Source organism: Dromaius novaehollandiae, chromosome 1 (genome assembly GCF_036370855.1).
Source record: "Dromaius novaehollandiae isolate bDroNov1 chromosome 1, bDroNov1.hap1, whole genome shotgun sequence".
Lineage (NCBI taxonomy): Eukaryota > Metazoa > Chordata > Aves > Casuariiformes > Dromaiidae > Dromaius > Dromaius novaehollandiae.
In genome coordinates this window covers 133,558,058-133,578,458 of record NC_088098.1, presented here as the reverse complement: position 1 = coordinate 133,578,458, position 20,401 = coordinate 133,558,058, and the positions used below count along the sequence as shown (strand labels likewise).

The 20,401-nt window shown below is 38.0% G+C and overlaps 1 protein-coding gene across 6 annotated transcripts in view; it reads left to right on the top strand.

Moving 5' to 3' along the window:
* Positions 1-20,401, top strand: part of CNKSR2 (connector enhancer of kinase suppressor of Ras 2) — a 223,382-nt gene that overhangs the window by 78,385 nt on the left and 124,596 nt on the right. For 5 of the 6 annotated variants that reach the window (XM_026120683.2, XM_026120682.2, XM_026120681.2 and 2 more), the window contains exons 6-7: positions 11,626-11,745; positions 18,798-18,857. In XM_026120683.2, the coding sequence (XP_025976468.2) occupies positions 11,626-11,745; positions 18,798-18,857 (180 nt within the window). The remainder of the gene's footprint in view (positions 1-11,625; positions 11,746-18,797; positions 18,858-20,401) is intronic. The other variant, XM_026120684.2, reaches the window with a different exon arrangement.

Genomic DNA, 20,401 nt, shown 5'->3' with positions numbered 1-20,401 from the left:
TCTGGTTCAGGTCCATCTGTTATTTGTAGAACATGGTCAGAGGAATGATTTTGCAAAATGGCATTTTATTCTAGAGCGCTGATTGCTAGGCTTCTGTGAAATCATATATATTTATGTTAGTGATATAGTTTCATTTCTACAGCTTTATTCCCCTTAGCATTTTGGAGCCAGTCTCATAACAGGGAAATTAATGCACTGATTTCCTGTTGAATTCTCAGCTGAAATACAGTGGTCTATTCCCAGAATCTGTAGTTTTACTGGATGAGATGGCAAAAACTTGAGCAAGCTTTGTCTGAAAACTACTGAGATGACACAGCACCTAACCTTAAAATATTAAATTGCCTTTCGTGCTGTGGCTGTGGATTAGTGAGTATTAAGTTAACCCTCACCCTGTTTCTAAAAGTTAGATAGGAAGATATTGTTCTTAAGAGTGAGTAATGAATTGATTTAATATAATAATGGAACAGATAATATTTTACATCTCACCTTATTTCACATTTGGGTAGGTTTTGTTATCTAATTTTCATATTACTGAACTTGAGCAGAAAAAAATAGCATTTCTTAGTTTGCAAATGTGAGCTTCCTAGTTAATTTTACTATACATTTTTTTCAGTGCTCCCATATCAAATGCATGGTGAACTGAATTCTGTAAGCTTTTGACACTTTGATTTCACAGTGATGTGGAATAAAAAGTCTCCTTGTATTTTTAAGTTTCACTGACATTTTTTCCCTGTGGGACGCAAAGAATTAGCATTTTTAGTAAGGCTGACGTCATCATCTTTGCTAGGCTGATCTCTGCAAGCATTTAAGTAATGAAGTTTTTAATTGTATAATCTTGGCAAAACTTGAAGTGCTCTAAGTTTGAAATCATTATATATAGCCTAGTTTTGAATACATGCTTGTTTTCTCTGTAGGAGCCAAGGGTTCCAACATCTACTATATTCAATTTATATCATTTACAAAGTAATAAAGAGTATTGTAAAGGGAGCTGGCAATGTTTAAAGCTGGTGCAGCATCAGTTAATGTAGTTTTCAATAGAAAATTCTGAGGAATTTGAGATGGATTAGCTTAAGATAGGTGAATGGACAAATTTGGGATAGGTTTCAAAAGTTACATTATCTTACATCATTCAGACTCGCACAGGCTTCTTGCTTTAATTAAGAGCAACAACTCTGTGGTAACAGGTGGACATTTGTGTTATTGTGGAGAGCTTAATTAGGTTCTATGATTAGTGGTCAGGCCTGCAAGGAAGTGTGAACATGTTGTTAAACTTTTTGCTAAAGCCTAGAATTAAAAATGACAATATGTATCACATTGATTAATTTGGATCAGTTCTGACTGTTGCATTTCCGCTGATGGATAGGAATTCATAAGGTGGAGGCTGACCAAAGCAATCAAAGAAAGAGATAAATCTGTGATTTAACAATTAAAAGTTGAAAGCTGAAACCATCTTTTGAATTTGAAAGAGAATATTTTGTAAGTGCAACTGCAAAGGTTGATGATAAAATTGAAAGAAGTCACAGTTCCTTCTAATTCCTCTCCCCGAAGAGTGAGAAAGGTGTAGTGGCTTTATCTCATTAGACAATCTGAAGAGGAAATAGTCTAAGAGGTAGATAAAAAATGAGGGTAATCCCAAGGGATTATGATATCCTACTGACATCAAGATCTTGAGAGAAATTATTGTAACTGTTATGTCAAATTCTAAAAGATAGGACTTTGGATACTTATTAAATAACAGAATATTTGAATGTGCACACATGCAGAGGAGTATAAGGAATACAAACCAGATCAGAGATGTTCTAGAGGGGGATTAAGAATTTAAAACTCTTCTTATAGAATGTGTATTCAATAAATTTGGAGGTGAATGATAAAAAGAAGGTTCCCTACAAAAAGAATAGTAGTAAGTTTTAAAAAAGGCAAAGAAAGAATCTTGAATGTGAAATGCTGGAAGAAGTAGGACAGATTGGCAGGAGAGGACATATTCACACAGCATGAATATTATAGAGATAGAAAATAAATTTGCTTTTCATAAGTTTCAAGATCAAAATACCAGAAGTCCTTCTTTGACTACATTTCCCATCAGCAAACGATGGCAATTTCTATAGGTAACAGAAGTTATGCATTACTTGTTAGCATGGCTAGCACCATATCCAGCTACCTTTCAGTGGTCATATGCTGATGTGTAGCTGCGTTGGCTGGGATGGGTTCAAGAAAAGCTTGAATTCAAAGCCCTCTGCCCATCCTCTGTCATTTCACCACGTTCTCTACATGATGCAGGAAGCAAGGTTCCTCACAGAAGTGAAAGGCAATGAAGACAGCTGATTAACAATTCCTATCATTAGTCCATGGAAATTCCTGTTGCAAGGCATTGTTCTCAGTAAGGTTTGAAGCCAAATTTTAAAAGATTTAATATCCTTTTACATAAGTAAAAAAAATGCCTACAGCTACAGCAACTAAAATAAATTATATGACAAATATGTCCTGTTATTCTTTAGGACAAAGAAATTTGGCACCTTTGGAGCAGATTGGTAGATCAAAATAGTTGGTGTTGGTCCACATGGGCCTGTAGGTGGTTTGGTGGTTTACTTCCGAGCAGATCGAATCTGTGTCCGGGGTTGAACATCCTCATCATTCACGTGGCTCAGAGTGCTGTTTTGGGTGTGGGTGCCCTTGCTGAGGGGCAGCGCTGTGAGCGCACATGTGGAGCTGCTGCCCTGTTCCCACCAGAGCCAGCCCATTTTGTGCTTGCCCAGCCTAGAGAGCATGGGGGCATGGTCAGGGGACCTAAGACTGCTCTGCTGCTCTGTGTCAAAATGTGGCAATAGGCAACAGCCAAAATTAGCTGATCACTGCTTCTTTGCACTTCCCTCTAAAGCATGATGGAAGCAGTTAGCCACGAAAGGCAAGATCCTCCATTAAGTGACTGGTAGTTGGTTTTAATTCAGTTAGCTAGGAAATAGTTAATGTGTTAGAATTCTAATGATGGTAATTTCTTTGGAGAAGCAAACACACGTTCTTTTTCTTTCCAAGCTCACAGTGTGGGTGTTCATGTGGAGAGACTGCTGAATCACCTTATCCATAGATAATATATTTTAATGTCAATAAACTTATTTTGCTGTTAACTTTTTGGTATCACAGATATGTTTAAAGTAATGGTATTCTGTGAAGATGAAACTCTATAGCTTCAGCCTTTATTTAAAGAAAAAAGTATTTTTGTTTGCTCTTCAAGCAATTGGAGTTTCGAATACCATATAAAAGCCATTTTCATTGTGAGTCACAATATTAGTTTAAGTAGTAAACTACTCTGTATTATTCAGCTAAACACATGAAGCGTATCTAAGGGAAAAAGGTGTTATGGAAAACTGATTAAGTTTTAAAAAAGAAATTACCTACCTCAATTTGTTTATTTCTTCTAAATCAGAGTTGAAAAGTATGTCTTTGGGAAAAATGACTCCTCTACAATTTTCTGCCCTTGAATTGGAAGTGTATTGAAACAATTATTTTAAAGACAACTATATTCCCTAAAGTTTTTCACTGTGAATTCATCGAAACACTAGGTTTCTATGGAATAAGAAGCATAAAACCATACAGGAATAGTAGCTGTGGTTTTTGCTCATTAAAATGTTGATGCTTCTGAAATATTCATGAATACAGAGAAAATGCTTCATATTTCTACCACTTCCAATTTCCCAATACATTTTTTCCCGGTTAGTTTTTGCTCAGTAAGGCATATAACAAATAATATAATAATTGTAAGTGTAATAATATATAAATACCAACAGAAAAAGAATTCCAACAGAAGTAGATGGCAATAGAAAATACTGACTTAAGAAGAAGGTTTAAAATACGGTGTGCCTAAATATGAAATGATAAGCTATTGCTGTGATGCTTACTTTAAAACTGGAAATTAATACACTATTGCTAGTCTATTTTTAGAATCTTTAACTTATGTTGATTTAACTTAAGCTGATAAAGTGTATGGAAAACTGCTCAGCTTAAAAGGGTATCAGTTCTGCTTTTTTCGGTAGTTACGCTAGTGGTTGCAAAAGTCTGAATGGAGCTTCAAAAACCTTGAAGTATAATTCGTTGATCCCATCCAGCTGTTTAAGGCTGTATACGATGGAAGTGTCTAGTTCAGATTAATCCATGTGAAGCAATATAGTATTAAAGTGAGACCAAAGTAAGCAGGAGTAATTATAGAAAGCAGAAGCAGGACACCAGTCAGCTTAATAGTTTTTCACTGAATTTCCCATTTTAATGCTATAAAAAGAGACTGTCTTCCTAAGGAACTTCACTTGCTTAAAAATCCACTGCTTCCCCCTCCAAATATAGTTTTATTGAGTTGGAAAACTGTAGAAAGTAACCTGTAGACTGAAATTAATAATCAAAAGTTTTTGAAAAATGAAGGCTGTATTGCTAAATTAATGAATGAAAAGAATCAAAGGATCAGAATGTTCTCTTTTTGCTAAGAGCCGGGCAGACACTACAGTGATAATAATTCTCTCCTTCCCGCTATATTTGAATATTTGTTGTAAAACTGTAAGATAATTGGTTAGAAATGCATTGTCAGGGGCATCTTTATGATGGTCTCATTTAAAGAGAAAAGCAAAGAAAAAGTAATGATCTGCCTCCTTTCAAGAGTCTATTACCTTGCAAATAGATCATGGCACATTCCTCTCTCTTAGATGCCTTTCGTTTTTGCACCCGAAACAAGACTTAGCTCACTTTGTCTATATACAAACAGAAGCCCAGGCCCAGAGAGCTCTGAGACTGTTGCAGCGACTGAGGTATTCCCTACAGTACAACACACATTTTGGAGCAGAACTAATTGAATAATAATTATTTGGTGTGGGTTAAGCTAACTAGTTAGACTTCATCCTCAATGCTCATGTAGCAGGTTGCTTTGGCTTGGCCAGCCGTAACTGACTGCAAGCACATTTTTTTTTCAAACAAGTTAATCTTTACATTGCCAAGGCATTTCTTCTTACCTTTAGCACTACATATCTGAGTGTCTTATTGCCATCCCTCATCCAAATGACGTGTACGAGGGAACTTGGGGTGGCTAGCGCTCTTCTTGCCCTCAGCCCTGGGAATGTGTTTAAGCCCAGATGTTCCAGTCTTGCAAACATGGGGCAAAATATAAATTTATCTTGGTCACGAGCCTGAGAAAAACTAAGGACAGGAACAAACACAAGTCTGTTTGCTCAACCAGAAATGTTTGGTGACCCTACAACTGAAATTTGTGTTTGTTGGGGAAAACACAGCTTGTGGAGACTTTTGAAGACAGCTGCATCCAAAACTACTTCCACCACGCTGCAGAAGACAGAGGTCATTTTGCCAATATAAATTGAAGTAGCCACAGAGCTGTTTTTTAGTACCAAAACCAGGAAAGATGAAAATCTAATTTAGTTACTTTTATGTCCTTCTTGGCTGAAAGGAGGAACAAGTGTGGAAAATCTTTTAGAAACCAGTACACTACAGTTCAAAAATATAGGTAAGAAACTAGGTATGATCTTTCATTCTTCATGCTCTGGGGCATAAATTAGTTGCCTACTGAGTGAAGGAAAATGTTTCCCCCCTTTGAATTTGTACCAAATAACTAGATGCTCTACAGTGATTTTGTTTCATCCTCCCTTGAATTGTTATCTTTGCACATGAGGGCTGTGGTGTAGCTACGGTCTGCAATTGTAGGTTTGTCACTGACAAAGGCTGGGCATTTTTAATGCCTGCTGATTTTCATAGGAGCAATTGAATGCTCATTCTCCTGTGTGTCTTACTGTATCTGGTGGCTGATATTTGCGTATCATTTTCAGGCCTGTTTCTGCAAATGTATAAATGTGGCACATTGACATTTGGGGATACTTCCTTTAGAAAAATTATTCCTTAGCAGACTTTCATTGCATGTTAAAGAACAGCTACCCCTACTCCTTTGCTGGAATACATCGGTTTGAATTGCTTAAAGATGTATGGTGTCTGGCATAACCATTGCAACTACATTGCTCACACTTTCTGATCGTCAAAGCCACTTCTGAGAACTGTCTCTTACTTGTTAAGTACATTCCTCTGTTTTCCTCAATACAAGCAACAGCCACTGCACATATATTTTTGCAAGGATAATGAGTGGCAGGCATGCTAAGACACACTGTTACTTTGGCTGCTTTCCCCTGCAGCATTAAAATATGGTATTTTCCACATCCTCCTTAATATTCTAAGGCAGAATTTCCCCTTGACTGGTCATCTAACTGTAGTCTTTCGTTATCCTTTATTTTTTCACAGTCTGTTGAGAAGTGCATCTTCTTTCCTGGTGTCAGAACATAGGAAAGGGGCCAATGATAGATCAATTCGCATATCACGCTTTTCTTTTATTTTTGGAAAATACAGATGGGATGCCCAGCCCAGGGCTGAAGAGCATCTATATCCTCTGAATCAATTTTCGACATTTACAAACCTATTTTGTACTGGAAGACCAGCCAGGTGTTTTTAAAATTACATTGCAATAGGGAATCAACAATTATGCAAGTATGATAAAGGATCTTAATCCCATTAACAATGCTTTTGTAATCAGAAATGCAGTTTCACAAAGTACCAAAAGGTAACTACCGTTTGAGGGAAAAGGTATATTGTACTCTCATCAATTTTTAGTGAAACTAATACTTGCCTTTGATACTGCTTGTACTGAATAGGTTAGGCTGAAAAATAATGCATTCATAAATGTTTGGAATAAAATGAGTAGCACAAGTGCTCTGGTTTGTGTGCTTGTACTCCATTCAAATGAACTGAGTAGCCCCTATGCAAAATACTGCTGCAGTTTGAAAGCTCCAGTGAAGTCTGGGGAGCCTAGGGAAAATTTAGTCAAGCTAGAAGTAAAGTAGCCCTGAACATACCTTCAGAGATGTGGACAAGGAGTTCACTTGAATGAACTCCCAAACAGCGAGTATGGGATGAACCTGTTGAGCCACCCTCCCACGTGTTTAGGGAGGAGAGCATGGAGATTTACTTGGGAACTCTCTGGCCGCACTAGCGTGTTACCTCTGTTAAGTGAACATCACTGCTGTGCTGTGTGGCAGCAGCTTTGCCCGCGGGAGTTCCTGATCCACCAAATAGGTCCAAGACAAGCAGAAACAACATACATTTTTCCATAAAGAGGCTGTTAACCTAACAGTCCTAATTGGAGGGACCATGCTGCTGATGAAACGGCTCTTCCGTCTGTATGCCAAGTTACTGCTGATCAGCATGTTAAGAAGCCTGGGCCAATAAAGTGAACAGCAGGAATTTGGGCAGGAGCTGGACTATGACTAACTACATTCAGAACCACTAGGTTTTTTCAGTCACTGTTAACCTCTGTTGTGAAATGAGATAGCTGTGCCCTGCAGATGTTTTCCAGAGCCATCCAAGCTCAAATATGTTGGTTGGACTGGATTCCCCTCCCCTGCCTCCTTCCATCCTTTCTTTTTCTTTTTTCTTTTTTGCTACCTTCACTCCCTCCTTCCTGAAAAACAAACAATTAAAAAAACAAAACAAAACAGCTGAGATGTTTTTGAGAACAAAGCCAAGGAAGAATACGTCGTTTTGTCCATGCCAGCCTGCAGCCACGTTTTTGCTGACAGCCCATGCAGCTTGCCCTTTGCCATGGGGAGAGGATAGCTGTGGTGTAGGATTGCGCCCCTTGCTCTCCCTGTTCTGGGCATGCTATGAGGTCTCAACGAGTTGCCGTTCACACAAGCGCAGTAAATACTTGTGTAGATACTAGATTATGGCTTAATTCTTGGGAAAGTGCAGCGTGCCCACTGCTAATGCAGTCCAGGGTTGGAGGCACCACGTCCCCTGCGTGTGGAGGAGATCCCGGGGGCAGGCAGCAGGTCTGAGACCGGCAAACCCTCGCTGGCCTGAAGGAACCTGTGAAGGAAGAAAAAAAACTGAGCCAAATTGAAGGGGCAGTTTGGCAAAAACTGTTGGATATTTCGGTAGAAAGTGTAGCACAAGAAGATCACGTGCTGTCCTGCATCCCTGTGTACTGTCACAGTTGCATGATACAAATAAGGAATAATTGTTTAAAAACAGCTGGCATAAAATGTCTTGGGTTATGGAAGGGTGACTGTTAGATTGACCTAAGAACGAGCATGTTTAACTGAAATGATTTAAGTGTATGATAGCAAAGGGGGACTTGTAAGGTTCTGTAGCTATTCCAAACCAAACAGGTTTTTTCTGTTTTCAGAAGAAAATTAAAAGAATTGTTAGATAGTCTTGGGTGGTTGGGCAGAACCCAGACCTGTCTTTTAAAAGATTGCTTTTTATTCCCAAGGCCTTGTAATTAAGTTAGAACAAGAATACTATTTCTGTTTTCTGAAATTAGATGAATGAAGCTGTGTATGCCGTTTAATTAAAAACAAATTAGCTAGTCATTCATTTGGTGCTATGCAAATATATGCGAAATACAGGAAGTCCAAGCGATATGAATGTGCCAGTTCATTATGCAATAGTACTGTGCCTTAAATTCAAAATCTTTTTATAATAAACAGCATTTCTCCTCCAAAGGAATAGATGGTTCTCACAAGCAAAGAAAAACATGTCTTTTATGAAATTGGTGTGCTGGGTGAAACTATTCCATAATTACTAAATGGACAATATGTAATTAAGTCTCATTATCTAGAGCAACTGTTTCTTGAAAAATACTATTTATGGATGCTGTTACATGGCATTTTGTCTTATTGGACTAGGTCCATCAATGCTTTTATAGAAGAAAAATATTTAAAGATTTAAAGACTTAAAATTAAGAGAAGTAATTCAAGAACTTTTATTTTCACTTCTCTATACTTTTTGTTTTCTGTCACTTTTTCCAGTCACCTCTGATGCAAATATATGGTAATAAACCTGATAATATTTAATAGAGCTTTGAAAGTTCACCATCCACAACTTTTGCCTCTACTGCGGTTAGTTCTGAATACGTATGAAGCGGAAAAGTTTTTGTAATAATGCAGTGGAATTTTGCCCCTAAGTATCATTTTTTCTAGGAAGAGAGTTATATATGCATCACCATCTGTTGACTGAGTGCTTAAATTTTGGAAAGGTCATAGACCTTTCTGAAAGCAGTAGAGGAGCATGGGGCCTCTGCTCATAGGATCTTCTCTAGGGATTTTGCTAGGCTCATTTATTGTATTAGAATATGCAAGATACCATACTGTTGGAGAGGAGTATGAGGATCTGTGACAGAGAGAAAGATGCAAGACTTGAAAGAGAATAATCTTTTAGAAATGCACAGGAGCACATGGGAGATTTTTTTATCATAGTAACTTTGTGATTTTTGCATCCAGTATTTTTGAGCTCCTTTCAGGGAATATTCACACCAACTTGTTTTAGTACTACAACCTATATAACCATATTGGGATGCTAATACCTGTAGGCTTGCGATATAAACTGTCTGTACCCTCCCTTGCGGAGAGGCAGATGGAGAGCAGCTACTCCAGGGAGTTACTTAATGCATCTCAGGCTTCTGCTCCATATCACACCCTGGACTTGCCTCGCTCCCATCTTTTCCCCATCACCCGTGGAGGCAGCCAGGGACTTTTTTGAGCAAGGATCCAAGTCTCCAAACTTTAAATGGCCCTACCCAGTGTTAAGTGGTAGCAACGCTCCCTTTCTGTGTGTTTTGACATCTATAAGCAATGCAATGGTTGGGAATAGAATAAAAAAATCATATGTTAATTCATGGAGACTGCATTGAAGCTACTCAGGACCCCCTCAATTTAGTAGTTTTAGAACAGATCAATAGGAAGAATATGGGTGGGTGAATGCAGGTCTAAAGCTATATGATACATTCAGTTTTCATTACCAGGGAAAATTTTATAATGTTGTATATGGATAGCTGAATGATCTGTAAGTTTCTAAAAGGAGTAGCAGTGTTTATAATGTTTTTTATTTTTTTTTTTAAATGTCAACTCGAAGAAGTTTTCATATATCCCAGCAAAAACATAAAAAAATCAATTCTGCAATAAAAAGTGAATATTTCACTTCTTCTCCCCAGTTCAGTTAAGGACAAAGCATTTGTATCCCCATTTTAAATATCTCTTGAATTCCTTTTTTCAGTAATGACTGCATCACAAAATACAGATAAAACAGAAGGGGTGTATGTGTATGTGTGCTTGAAGGCAGTATGGTGACTGGAATAAGGTCATGTTGGTAATACAAGTTTTGTAATACTTTCCATTTGATTCTAATTTGTTTATTCATCCTGAAACATTACTGTTCAATAAAATAAGCCATCTATATACAAAGCCAAGTTTCCAGCTGTTTATAAATAATTTCAAGAGGAGAAATTCCAAATGTAATGGTCTGTAACAGGATTAAATTTTCACTTTAACTGGATTTTTTTTCCTGGCTTTTTATCACGTAAGGGTTTTACTCGCCTTTTAGATAAGATATTTCTAGTTTGGCATTAGGAATTATAACAATGATTTCACAAGGAGGTTATATCCAGTTTTATACCCTATTTCTGTAGCATTGTTGTAGATATTTTTACCTTAAAAAGTATTATTTGGAAGCTTGGAAGAGGAGTTGGTACAGCCATCACGTGCAGTTGTGTTTCAGTTATCTGAGGAGACTGGTGAGCTCCAATGCCTTGAATTTGAGGGCAATTAGAGTGGCTCTTAATTGGTTTTCCAGTTACCCACAGTTGTGGGACCAAAGGAATGCTGTAATCCCCGAATGCACACACAAAATGCACTTCTGGAAATCTTAGCTGAGAAATCTGTTTTAGCTGCTGAAAGGGGATTCCATGGAAAACATTAAAGCTATCAAAAGTCGCTTGCTTACAGAAATATGAGAGAATGATAGAAAATAAATTGTCATGGCTTTCCTCCCTCTGGCAAGTAGGAATCAAGGAAGTGAGAGATGAGAAGATAACAAAGTACCCATTTGACAGTTCCAGCTTTTTTAGAAACTTTATTTCTATTTTGCTGCAAAGAGACTGCCAAGGATAACAGGTTTAAAAATTATCCTGTGATGAAGTGGTTATTTATCGTGATCTTCCTGCCTGCAGTAGTAAATCATACTTGGCATCAGTAGGACATGAGAAACTCATTCCAAAGTCAATTAACATGTTTTATTAGTATAGCATAAACTTCAGAGTTAATGGAAGTTACCTGTCATTGTTAACAGTCGGATTTTCGTGCAAGTTGAACATCTGCGAGTTGAACTGAAATGAGTGGGGCTTGGGGGCAATTAATGTCTTTGAGAAAGGTCTGGGCAGTTGGAACATGCCGGGGTGCCCCAGGGGTCTGAACACAGCTCAGATGCAGCGCCTGCGACGAGGAAAGTGGACAGAAGGAGCTCACGCAGTCGCTTGCTGCCTCTGTTGAGATGCAAAAGTAGTTGCCTCTTATTCTTTGCTGTTCTGATGCTGTGTCAGTTTGGAATCATCATAAAAATGGGATTTTGCAGTGTGCTGCTTGCTGACTGAGGCCTTTCCCTCTCCTACCTCATCCCCTCTGCCTTGTACATACAACAATGTGACTTTATATATACGTACTTTAAAAATGTTGTAAGTAGTAGGTTGATATTCAAATGGTTAGTAATGGCATATTCATTGTGATAATTTATTTTTCTTTTTTTTTCCGTGTTCCTTCCTAGTGTAAAACTCTCTCTGGCGTCTGTGATCATATTATCTCACTCTCTTCTGATCCTCTGGTTTCCCAGTCTGCCCACCTTGAAGTGATCCAGCTTACAAACATCAAGCCAAGTGAAGGGCTGGTAAGAAGTACGCAGTTAATCAAAACCATCATCCAGGATGAGAGTGAATTTTTTAATGAGATGTATATATGTAAAGGAATAGGAGACTTTAGCTTTTTTTTTTTAAGTCTGAAATATTTTGCTTTCTCATGCAGCTGGGCCAATGGGGAAGTATTTTATAAGGCTGACCAATATATGAGAAAATTTAGTAAACAGGAAAAAATGAAAGAGAAGTTCTTGCCATTTATACCAGCTTCTGAAAAGTGGCTCAGATTGTTCTAGGATCTTGAAGTCTGAAGGGATTTAAATTACTAAGATCAACTCAACCGAGAAGTTTGCGTGGGCTTATGCACAAAAACTGTCAAATTCTAGAATTTGCCTCATAGTATCTCTGGGATATAAAGCTAATTTGTAAGTTATTCAAAGGCTCTACCACACTGCTGAGAAGTAGCTTATTGAATTTTATTGCAAGAACTCTGCATGCCTAATGAGGTGGTTGTGAAAGCTCAGTGTAGCCATCTTGTGTTGTTCATGAGTTGACCACTGATCTTTCAAACGCTCAAGCATCCAACACCCATGGCATGGAGAAAAACCCACTGATAATACTTACAGCTATTCTTCTTTACATCACTAATAATTTCTCTTCCCACCTCTCTTGGAGATAGTAGAAGGCGATCCGAATACAGTTAACCATTTTTTGCCTAGTGAAATAGCTTTTGCAACTTCTTCCGCCCAAGTTCGTTCCCATTCCATTTACTTGAATAAGAAGGATTACTGTTGCACTCTTCTCTGCAGCAGATTTTTAATTTTATTGTTTGGATGGTGTCGTTTTGGAGGATATTGGGGGTCTGGGTTTTTTTGGTTTTTTTTGGCAAATTTGATATGTCAAGGTTTTTAGATTAATTATTCACTAATATGTCTCCCTCAGCAAATCACAATTAAAATATGAGACAAAAGTCTTTCGGATGAGTAAATATTGCCCCATCCTTTGTTTTGGTCTACTATTTGTTTCTCCCCTCCACCACTGGCTTTCTTTTATAATCTCTGAATCCATTTCAGAGTCTGCCTCCAGGATTGCACCTTTTCATGGACTCTCCTCTCTCTCCCTCTCCTATTAATTTTCTCACTCTTTTGCCTGCTCTCAGCAGTCAGCCTTTCTAAATCCTGTCTCCTGCTGTAATGAAGGAATGTTCTTTCCTTTTCTCTTAACCAGCTTTTTTGGATTTCTGTCCATTTTTATCTTAGCTTTTAATTTTTCTCCTTCCTGTCTTGTGACTGTTATTTTTTTCCTCTTTGAGTCTTTCTGTAGGGTGATGTTAACCCACAGTGATTGAAAAGTGTTAAGAGCAGTATTTTTTATGAAGAATAATGTCTTTACGTGGGTGTGTTTCAGCTTGCTAGCTGATCGGGTAGAGAATCTCTTCCCTTCTCTGTGCCCCTGTTTTCAACCCTCTGTCTGTCTTGTCTGTTTAAACTGGAAGCTCTTGAGGCAGGGCTTTTTCTTGTGATCTGCGCCTGTGAACCAGCTGGACAGGGTCATGGTGCTGACTGAGAAATTCCACGTCATTATCATGAAAATAATTGTGTGTATTTTTAAAAATGGAAAAGACTGGTTGTGCAAGCCTTGTTTACAAGCCTTAGAAGGATACGATGCTATTTTGATGCGGTGACCCTTTTTTCTCCTTCCTCCTTATCTGTATGCTTCAGCTGTGTGGCCGCTGTGCTGGGCTGTGCCCTCTAGACTGTAAGCTCTCCGGAGCAGGAACGAAAGCCGATGTACCTGCGCTGGGAGGTGCACATCATACCTCTCAGTTTATTACAGCGCCAGTCACACTAACAGCTTATCTTTGTCAGGCTGCTCTTGATGCTTTGTATGAAAACTTTGGTTTTGGCTTTTTTTAACTAATATCTTTCAGTTAAGATGCAGTGGACACATATCAGTGCAATGCTGTTGAGTACTAAGAGTATCAATTTAATAAATGATGATAGAGCTTGGTGTTGTGACTAGTGGCTGCACATCAGGAGCACTTGCATAAATGCGAAGCTCGATAACTTCTGGAACTTCTTCCAGGATGCGTGCAACGATGGAGGTGGAAAGATGGATTACAGCCAACTTTCTTCTCAAGTTTGGACCCCTGTGGAGGCTCTGGGCTGGCTATACTGTTCACTGAATAAAATGATAGCCCTATAAAAATGGAAAGACTGCAAGCAGAAAGTGAAGGGCAAGGGTGGCTGCTAACTTGGATGATGTTCTGTCACCTAGCAGGGACAGAACATCTAAAATGTCTCAAACAACATCTGAGAAGCTAAAGTAGATCAGGGAGAGAGAAAGGAGAGGAGAAGGAAATAAAAGGCATGGAAAACATTGCAATTTCTCTAAACTCATACAGTAAATGTATGACAGAATTGGGAAAATGGTTGGATTTTTTTATAACATAAAACAGATAGAAGGACTGTCAGGATGTTTTAATCAGTTTAAATACTACCTTCACTACAGTTGACCTTTTTTTGTGGACATGTAAGTATCAGTCCAAGATAGATGTTAATTGTCTGACGAATAGGTTACTGCAGCAGCACTTAAATATGTTACGTGGGTTACAATGTCTTACAGATATTAAAATTAACTAATACTTACCAGAAAAACAGAATAAAGAACCTGACAAGAAGAAAACGCCGTTATGGTGTGGTATGGAGAAATTCTTGTGTACTGGGTAAAACTTGAGTGCAGCATCATAGATGGGTTTGGTTTTGCTTTTTTTTTCTCTCCTCTGTCTCTAAGTTTGTTGCCTATATATGGTTTTGCGACTGGCTGTATATACATGTTCTCCAGGGAGGGTTGCTGCAGGAAGAGACACAGCCTGCAGCAGTTGTGAAGAAAGGGTGAAAAGGGAGTTCTTGGAGCAAAATTCCTCTAAAAAGCCCTAACATGGATTAACGTGGTCAGCTTTGCAGTCCCTGGCAGATGTTCATGCTCCCACACATAATCACTCCTTCCTTTTTTGAGGACTTGAAAGTTGATTTATCTGTATCCTTGAGTTGAATGTAATTTTGTGTGGTTTTCCATTACTGATGTTATAGAGAAAGACAAAATTGTCTAGTTTAGGTAGTATCTTTTGCCAAGAAGCAGACTTAAAAATGTTGCCGCTTGACTGAAAACAAAGTATTTAGCAAAGAAGCTTTTGTTAGACAAAAAGCAGATAGGCAAGGTATAGGTACTGCTTTACCTTGGTAAGTTTTTCTGGAGCAGTCTCCTATTTTTTTTTATTTTTTAAATACAATATAGAATATCAGAGGAGAACTTTAGCACAGGTAAATCTTTAATTTCAGTTTTTCGTGTTCAAATTTTCATTTTAATCCTGGTCAGTTCATGTAGTGTGACAATTTCAAATTCCAGCTCTTCACTTAGCCAGCTAGGTTCTTGTGAAAATACAAAGGTGAATATGCCAGAACAGTAGACTAATTTTTCTTAGTTACTCTTTGCTTGCTAAAGAAAACACAAAATCAGCCTGTCATGTGCAAAAGTGCCCATAAAATACAGGTGGCAGACAGAGCAGAGTGTAGCAGCATGTTAAAGGTGCACTGCTGGAGGTCTAGCTAGGAAGTATTTTCCAGAAATCTGGTGTACTATTATTCCTAATATTCCTCCAAGTTATTTGGCCTAAAATATTGGAGGAGTTGGGAAAAAATTATGAACAGGTTTCTGAAAACTGATTGGATTTTGGTTGTCTTAGACCTTGCTGAGCTCTAGAGTTGAGTTGGAGAAGCACGCAAGATTACTTTTGGGCTGTGTTTTACGCTTTTGCAACACATTTCTGGGCTAAAGAGGCATGTGCAACCTTGGGGGACTGCATCAAGATACCATCACAGTGAAAGAGTAAAAATTCAATTACATATATGATAAAATAGAATTAGTATCTTCTTGTGTACTTTCCATCGGGCATTGTGCAAAATGTGTTACAAGCATATCAAATTCTGTTGTCACAGTCTTAAAAAAATAAAAATCCAAGGTCTGTATTCTAACCCTTAACCGAATAATAGTTCACACCGAGATAAAATGTGTTGACATGTTTGAAATTAGACTGTTACCTGTAGCTGATCAGAACAATCCGTGTAATTAAACATGATTTACCTGGTCTTTGATCGAAGTGTACTTCGGTTCTTGATTCCTATGGTGGTTACCTGATGGTTATTTTAGGCATATCTACTGAATTATCTTTCCATTTATTTGACATAACTGATTCTTGTGAATTCATAGGAGCTTTGGAGTTATCTCTGGATACCTAAGATTTCTCTCTGCTAGCTTGTTTTGGTAGAAATGAACAACACGCACTGAACACCCTGTACTCTTGATTCCTGAGAGTACTGTTAATATTGTGTAGCCACAAAGAGACAAAGACGGGAATATTTGTAAATGTCTGTAATACTCTTACTTCTGCAGCGCATTCTAGTAAACCCTAGAAACATTCTGTTCTCTGTACCTTTTTCCATATATTGTTGTTCACTTAAAACAAGCATAGAGGAAGGTGTGCGAAAGGGTAGATAATCTTTCTGTTGCATTTGCTTTTGGCAATGGCAAAATGTTGCATTTCCTCATTTAAAAAGCTGCTTTGTAAACATAATGATGTTGGCTCTTGCAAAATTGACAAGACATAGCAATAGTGTAACATTCTTAATTTTGCATGTGTGGAATAAATACAAATTTCTTTGCAGCTTCCCTCTTCCTCCTCTTTCCCAAAGTGTTCCTATTTAATTCTTGATCTTAGCCTTTAAGGAAAATTCTTCAAAAATCCTCTGTCCTCTTTTGGTTCTTGAAAGTCTTTAATTTCTAGAAGAGACTAGGTTGGATAGGAATCACAGTCCACCACCATAGCATACTTATATGTCCTTAGTATCCTTCAGAATTATGCTTTGCACAAAGCTAAGCACTGCATAAGCAGCAAGTGTGAGACTCTATCTTCTGCTTTCAGCCTGATGTTATTTGCTGTTTCCTTATTTCATGATATTATAGATTTGCATGTGTTCCTGCCTTGTACTGGCTTTGCTTTACAGGTCTCACTCAGATCCAACTGGAAATTCAGGGTTTTTTTTACATTTACACCTGGTTTTGCTGAAGTAAAGTTTTGTAGGGTTTCAGTGAAACATCACTGATAGTTTTAAGCTACTGTTGAGCCGCTGAGTTGTTGGTACAGAAACGATAACCTCAATAAAAGCAAAAACAAACCAGATGGTAAATCATGGTTATTCTTTGGGTTAGTTAAAAGTTGAAATCATAATGAAACTTTATCATCTAAATGCTTAAATTGAAAGCAATAACTCACTGTCATTAAAGCAAAAAGAAGACTTTCTTCAGAAGTTGCCCTGTGTGGACCTGCCACCATGAAATCTGTGGCTTGCACTGACCGGGGTGCATTCAGCAAGCGAGACTGGATGGCCCAGCCCTTACAGCTGGATCTCCTGAAACTCGACTGGCCTGATTTCAGCTCCTTGCCATGTCGCAGGGTGTCCGATTAGGTCAGGTCACTTAGATCCAGATCCAGAGAGGGTTGGTTTGGGGATGGATATTAGATGCCAAATGTACCAATGTATCTCAGCCTCTTGTGTGGCTCATTTCCATGTCTGTAAAATGTGTTTATATTAGTATTTCCCTACCTCACAGGGGTGTTGTGAGGATAAATGTGTAAGAAATTGCCATGCGATATTTGAGATAATTGAGTTAGGTAGGAAAGCAAGGAGCCAATCAATGAAAAAATTATTTAAGATGCATAGAGATGGAAGTTCAAGCAAAATGACAGGGGGTTCCTATCTGTGTAGAAATGAACAGGTTTTTGCTTTGTTCTCTTCTAGCTGTGGCAGCCCAACATGACAATTGGAAATGATGCCATGAGTTACTGCTGCAGATAGTGTAGAGTAAAAGAAGAATTCAGTTTTGAGCCCCCTCTCCTGAGAAAGTCTCAGTTTTTTCCTGGAGATGTCCTCCAGTTTGTTAATTGGGGGGGAAAGCACAGGCTGATCCTTGTTTCCACTACAAGAACATCTGTGAGTTCTGGTCCCAAATTAGGTTTGTCCAACCTGAGAAAAGTTTTCTCTGCGTCTTTACTGTATTTGATCATTGGTGAGCACACTGTGTTCCTCAGCTAAGAACAGACTTCTTTATGGTACTTCGATTAAAAGGAGAGAAAGCACATTACGGGGGTGATATTTACTCCAGTGCTCAGTATTTACCTGTTTTCTATGAACTGGTTAGGAGGAAGTGAAGTTCTTCATAAGTTGTTGAAAATGCAGTGTATGCCAGTTATCTTTCCTTTTTCCTTTTCCCACTGTCTTAGTGGTGCCATTAAAATGTAGTTTGAATGTTGACTCAGACAAAATGCAGGTTTGAGATACTGTCCCAAACCACCCATGCAGGAACTTTGGTCTGTTCATAAGCTGTCATGCACAAGTTGTTGCTAATATGTTGATAGCCCATCTTTTCCATACTTTTTCAAAAAAGTGACATAGCTAACAAAGTTGACATTTAAATTGTCATAATTGAGCTTTAGAGCTCATTGAGATGAGTGAGAAAGTCTTAGAGGCATTTTTTCAGGCATATTTCAGAGCATTAGTTACCAGTTTGAAAGTTATTATCGCAGCACTGCCTACCAGAGAATCCAACTCTTTTAAAACCTTCTTCCCAAAAGCTTCCAAAAAGAAATGGAAGTATTGATCATCCTATGGCAAGTCTTCATTTTGTTTTTGTAAGCAGATGCTACTGTTGCTATATTTGTCATTTATGGAGTACATAAAGAAAGCTGGGGAGTATTTTTGGAGATGACTGTGGTGAAAGTTTTAGGTCGCCACTGCTGCATAGGGTCAGAAACATTTGAGCTGTTCTCTAAGTGTATCAAAAAGCACTTTGCTATCCAGAGACATATTCCTTATGGCATAGGTTAATTTAAAGGTCCACAAATTATATATATATATATATTTATATATATATATAAAGATTTTATTTTTAGAGATGTGCAAATTATGTTTGGATGGTGATGGTTTGTGAAACACTTTAAAAATTCTTTCCCATGATGTCTTTTTCTTAGGGTATGTACATTAAATCAACATATGATGGTCTCCATGTAATTACTGGAACAACAGAAAATGTAAGTATTGTTAATACTGTATGTTCAGGCCTGGTAGCCTTTTTGATCTTACCTGTGGTTTATGCTTTCACTTTGCTATAGACTACATTTTGCTTGCAAAAATGTGCTGGTTGGCTGTTGAGGACCAATAGCATGTTGGACGGCAGAAGCGCTTTTGCTTGTTTACCTCAGAATTGAAAGAGTTGTTTGTAGCTGAGATCCAGGAGAATCGGTTTTGATTTTTTCTTGCAAGACACTTAAAACACTTCAGTTGATCAAGATAAGCGGTAGCTATCTTGGAGTTACCTTGCACTGTGCATAGAAGATAAATGTCTTTAATAAGTAGAGACTGATACGCTGGAGTTCATTGTAGTATTAGAAAAACAGCTTTTATATTTTCCATCTATAAAGGTTTATTTTGTAATAAATAAATGCATGGAAATGAGGACATCCCTTCACATTGACAAATAACCATATGTTTCTGCATGAACTTCTGAACAATGCCCGTAGAAAGGAAAACATTATTGGTGTGCTAATTCTCATGGAAGGTATCAAAACAGCAAGCAAAACATAATAGACTACTTTTTTACTGTCTTTGAAATACACTCTCCTTTCCTTGTACACCATCTTTACAGAACTGGCTGTGTCTGATAGGGAACGGGCAAGATGATCATTCTTGGGGAGAAAGGCTTTAATCCGTAATCTTTGATAAACACAGATCAGGCCACTAAACAATCCTGAATCCATAATGTCTGAGGCAATTCCTTTTGCAGATTCTGATGACACTTTCTTAAAATGAAGCTGTAAGAAATACTTGTTTTATCCTACTACTGTGTCATATTCTGGAAAGCACAGACCACCCATGGTACTTAGAGCAGTTGCCTTAGATCTGCAATGGGGTTCTGTTAATATCTCAAGGGAAAGAGAATAGGATTATTGTTTTCACTCCTTCATAGGAATGGCAATCTGGAAACCTTTCTTCCTTCTCTTGCTGTGGACGGGGTGTCCCTGGGCCACCTGCCTTAGAATAAGGAAATACTAAGAGGAATTTCAGCCTTGTAATCAAAAGTCTAGGGAGTCAGACCTACAGCTTCAATATCATCAGTGGAATTAGCAAAACTGAACAGACAACAGAACCATAGTCAAATCTAGAAAGCATATGGAGAAGAGAGGATGGTTTTTAAAGTTGAATTTCCCTCAGATTAAAAAAGGAACCATTTCTCTCCATGAGTTACTATTATTGGATTTAATTTCCCAGGAGCAAAGATAAGAATAAAATCTTAATGCATTCCCTCAAAAGTCTTATCTTTCATGATTCATGAATACATTTTAAAGCTACATCAGGAAGCGTTAGTCATGATGACTTTTTTGCTTCATTATTGATACTTTCACTTGCTATAAGACCCTGGAGGTGCTCACAGCAAATGGAGAGACTGCAGTCTGCTATCTGGAGAAAGACCTATTGTGTGTTAAAATGTTTGTGAAAATAAGTAATGCCTTAAGGAAAGTTAGGTGTCTCCTGCTTTCAAAGACAAAGTTGCTAGCCTCTTGCTTAAGAAACAAAA